General features: G+C 35.0%; 1 protein-coding gene across 1 annotated transcript in view; it reads left to right on the forward strand.

Moving 5' to 3' along the window:
- Positions 1-2,513: 2,513 nt before the first annotated feature.
- The window catches only part of LOC107706429 (glutamate receptor 4-like), a 103,268-nt gene continuing 100,894 nt past the window's right edge, over positions 2,514-4,887 (forward strand). The window contains exon 1 of the mRNA XM_016510140.1: positions 2,514-2,892. Coding sequence (XP_016365626.1) covers positions 2,805-2,892 — 88 coding nt within the window. The 5' untranslated portion in view covers positions 2,514-2,804. The remainder of the gene's footprint in view (positions 2,893-4,887) is intronic.

Here is a 4,887-nt window from a genome sequence, read left to right on the forward strand (position 1 = left end):
CTACATATTTGTTTAGAACTGTTTTGGACTGTTTTCGCTTGTAAAATGTGCTCCTGATTCAGATAAGACAAGTTTTTCAATGGAGAAAACAGCTTTTCACTTCATAAGACATTAATTTATGGCCAGGAATCATGTTGTTGTGGATTATTGTGATGCTTTTAGCAGCTGTTTGGATGCTTATTCTGATGGCACGCATTCACCTCAGAGGATCCACTGGTGAGCAATTGATGTAATGCTCAATTTCTCCAAATCTGTTCTGGTGAAGAAAAAAACTCATCTACATCTTGGATGGCTTGAGGGTGAGTAAACAATTGCAGAGTGAACTATTCCTTTAAAATATAAAAGATTGTCAAAAATGTAAATATTGACAGTTGAAGTTAATATTTCTTGTACAAACTCTGTTTTGAATTTCAATAGGGCTGCATAGATTCAGGACCTTGGACAGAGACACTGCAGTCGACGCCACTCTCCAAAACGTCTGTTCACGCACAGTGAATGCCATGGTTGGTTAAAGCTGCCTAATTGATTTGCCCATTCAAATATCTGAGGGAGGACAAATGGCTGCAAGTGACATTTAAAAGTCACTTTTGAAAGTATTCACTCATTTAAAGCCATCTTAGACGGTTTTTGAGAGAATACAGTCAAAGTGTCTCAATAGACTTGAAGTACTCTCTTAAAAATGATTACTTGCTTCACAACCATATTCACTGGTAAAAACGTTTTATAATGGATGTTTCTTTGAACATTAAACAGTTTTGTTATAGGTTCGCTAAAGCACCAGTGAATTCTGAAAAACTGTGGAACTTAAGTTGTGGCATTCTAATCTTTATTTTTAAAAGTGTCGCTTGTTGACAACAGTATACGATCAATACATTTGTACAAAACCAAATGTCTCTAACCTAATTGATTTGCCCATTCAAATATCTGAGGGAGGACAAATGGCTGCAAGTGACATTTAAAAGTCACTTTTGAAAGTATTCACTCATTTAAAGCCATCTTAGACGGTTTTTGAGAGAATACAGTCAAAGTGTCTCAATAGACTTGAAGTACTCTCTTAAAAATGATTACTTGCTTCACAACCATATTCACTGGTAAAAACGTTTTATAATGGATGTTTCTTTGAACATTAAACAGTTTTGTTATAGGTTCGCTAAAGCACCAGTGAATTCTGAAAAACTGTGGAACTTAAGTTGTGGCATTCTAATCTTTATTTTTAAAAGTGTCGCTTGTTGACAACAGTATACGATCAATACATTTGTACAAAACCAAATGTCTCTAACCCTATGCTCATTTTTCACAGACAGCGTTCCTTAAACACTAGAGGTTTTACTGAAGCAGTAAGACTGATATAAAAAATGAGGAAATGGAGATTGTGATGAACAGTATGATTTATGATTTATGGGACTAAAGAGAATAGGGAGTTAAAGACCAGAAAATGAAAAGTCAGTGGTCATTCATTAAATGTCAACAAAATGTGTTAAATGTCTTTAATCTATTTCAAAGACTCATGTCTGCCATTTGCTTTCTGTCCTGTAACATTTAGTTTCAGTGTCTAAATTTAGTATTTCTGAGCCATGTGTCTCAAACTTTGATATAATGTCTAATAAAAATACACAGGAACGTGTCACAACCCTCCCTCAGCCATGATGTGTGGATGTTATATGTGACCCTGGAGCACAAAACCAGTCATACTGTAAGTGGCATGGGAATATTTGTAGCATTAGCCAATAATACATTGTATGGGTCAAAATTATTTATCAAATTATAATCAAGATTGTTCTTTTATGCCAAAAATCATTAGGATATTAAGTAAAGATCATGTTCCATGAAGATATTTTGTAAATTTCCTACCATAAATATTTTTTGCACCCTAAGATTCCAGATATAGTTGTATCTCAGCTAAATATTGTCCTATCCTAACAAACCATACATCAGTGGAAACCTTATTTATTCAGCACGTGTAAATCTCAATTTCATAAAATTGACCCTTATGACTGGTTTTGTGGTCCAGGGTCACATATAAAATTCAAACAAGAGAACCTACTGATTCAGATCACACCAGTTCTGACATTTAACATCCATCAAAATGATCACAAATTAAAGTAGCCTAAATAAATGTGAAATTATACTTTCTTAACCCAGAATTGTTTTTTGTTCCGTAAATCCGATTTTTACAATTACTTTCACCTCATGAGGGTCAATGATAGTGATTTAGCTCATTTGCAATAGGTTTAACTGATGGAATTTACGGTTTAAATTGGTGAATAGCCTATACTATTAGTCAATGTTTGTTATGTCACTCATTTGTGAATTTCAAAGGAACACAACTGCACATACATTACTGCAAAATTACCGGACTGCACATCTGACAGCAAAAACACCGTGTATCATCCTGTATTCTAACTATGTAACTTAGCTTTTGTTTCATCGGGACAGTCCAACCGAAAGGTTGGTCGCGTTATAACTGAGCTTTCGCACGGCTGAGGACGAGAAGTCGCCTATGCTGTCTCGGAATACAGCACAGAAAGAGAATGAACACACGAACCCCCGCGAGAATGTGTGTGTGTGTGTGATGGAATAGAGAAGGCGCATGTGTGATGAGTGTGTATGTATATGTAGACACTGCCCACCGCTGTCGCGCTCCCCCCACCTTGCATGTCTACCGCCGGACGGAGTCGCACCAGGGTTCGTGCCACTGCAGGGGAAAAACCCGGCAAGAATGGATTTCTAACAACGTTTCTCCTTTCTTTCCTTTACCCAACTGACGTCATCCTCAATGTCTCTCACAAATTTGAACTAACAAAATGAGGATTTCTTGTAATCAGCTTTTACTGCTATTCTCTTGCGTTTGGGGACTTACTATGGGTGCTTTTCCGAGCAGCGTTCAAATCGGTAAGTACGGCGGTTCATCTCAAAAACACGAGCTTCACGTTAAGTGCGTTAAACTGTGTCAATTGAATGACAAAAATAAGACCGTCTGCATTGGGGTCAACTGCGAATGTCAGTGCGCAAATAATGCGGTTGGAAGTAGGTATTGTTGCATGACAGCAAAGGGTAATTTTGGGAGGAAATAGTTTTTTGGATACTTTTTGTTTGTTTGTTTTTTAGCTGTCAACCAGATCATTTAGCCACGTTTTGGTTATGGCACCACTGCAGTGCTCTCCGTGGCACAAATGTTGTTCTGAAGGTGGATCATCCTGAACCAGGGCATTAACGCAGTGAAAGTTTATTTATTTATAAATGAATGCTTGGTAAAAATGAAAATAATTTGGATATATATTCACAAAGCGACTTAAATATCAGTTCACCACCTCGTCAATGGAAAGTGGTTTAATTTATTCCAATACTGCATCAAGCCCTATGTCATAAGCCCTGAGACTCTTGGTGCCTGTGAGATTCCTGATCTCTCTTATTGTTTGACCGAGAATAGCCTATGTAAAGTGTATTGTTATCTGAGGAATAGAATGCCATAATCACACTATAAAAATACATCAAATTTACAGTAAAAAACTGTCAGCTGTGCTTGTGTGAAATTCAATGTGGTGACGTTTCAGGCATTAAGGGAGGTGTTTTGTTGCCTTTTACATTTTGTATGTTTAGACATTATCATTGACTGATTATTGAAACAATTTAATTAATACTGAGTAGCCTAACTTTGACAGAAAATAGCCAGTTAGTAAGTTATTTCTTTTTAGTCAACGAAAATAGTTCCAAAAGTAGCCAGTGTTGCCAACTAATTTTCAGGGGAAGTTGCTAAAGGAAGGTCGATTTGTTGCTAAAAAGTTGCTAAATGATGTTGCGATGTCATTGCGCGATGACGTCGTTACGTAATCACGACGCAAAATTGTCACTGCATCAAATCTCAGCAAAAATTATATTTTATATATGTTAATTTAGATTTGTTCGTAGAATAATATAAATGCATAATATAATATTAAAATATAAACAACTGTATTTTTAAACACAATATTGATTTGTTGAACACTTACACATGTTTTGAACAATTTAAGATTTTTTTTATTAGCTAACTTGTAAAACTACACATTCTGAGCAGTATGCTACACTCTACAAATCTGTAAAAATAGGGCAAAATCTACTATGTTAATATGAAGGAATTTTCCGTATTGATTTTTCGCAGGTTTTTTACCTGCATTTTTAATTACGGATTGTATTTAGTGTTTTCGGGTTACAACAGACAATGTCCTGGAAAATTACTAGTACCTTTTCCATTTTTCTAGATATTTTTCTTACAGTGTACTAAGTGATCGACAATCGCAGGTACACGCTAACAAGGTGTATCATTAATGAACAATTATTAAATTATTATTATTATTAATAAATTGAACAATTGCAAACAGCAAGTAACTTGATTCACGTGATGGGTGCACTCATCTTTGGTTTCCTCTTTTTGTGTAATTTAGATGAAAAATGTGTGCCTTTTTTTATAATTTGAGTAACTTATTAAAAGTTGCTAAAAGTTGCCAAATAAATGTTAAAAATAGCTAAATTTGTTGCTAGATGCTTTTGGAAGAAAAGGTTGCTAGGGTAGTGTGAAAAGTTGCTAAATTTAGCAACAAAATTGCTAAGTTGGCAACACTGAACGTGATATTATGTCGTGGCCACGAGATCATTTTGTCGAGGTAACGTCATCCTTATGACTTCTTATGTTGAGGGAACGACATATTTTTCTCGTGGCCATGAGTTTAATGCATAAACAAACCTGTGTGACCATAGCAACCCGGGATTATCAAAAATGGATAAAACATTTTTATTAACATTAAACATTTAATTTAATATTTGTATATTATTATTATTACATTAACTTATTAGGGCTATATTTTTATATTTATTGTTATATATGCTTATTTCCCCTTTCAATTTGTGTAT

The sequence above is a fragment of the Sinocyclocheilus rhinocerous genome, unplaced genomic scaffold (assembly GCF_001515625.1).
Source record: "Sinocyclocheilus rhinocerous isolate Xijiao unplaced genomic scaffold, SAMN03320098_v1.1 scaffold1405, whole genome shotgun sequence".
Lineage (NCBI taxonomy): Eukaryota > Metazoa > Chordata > Actinopteri > Cypriniformes > Cyprinidae > Sinocyclocheilus > Sinocyclocheilus rhinocerous.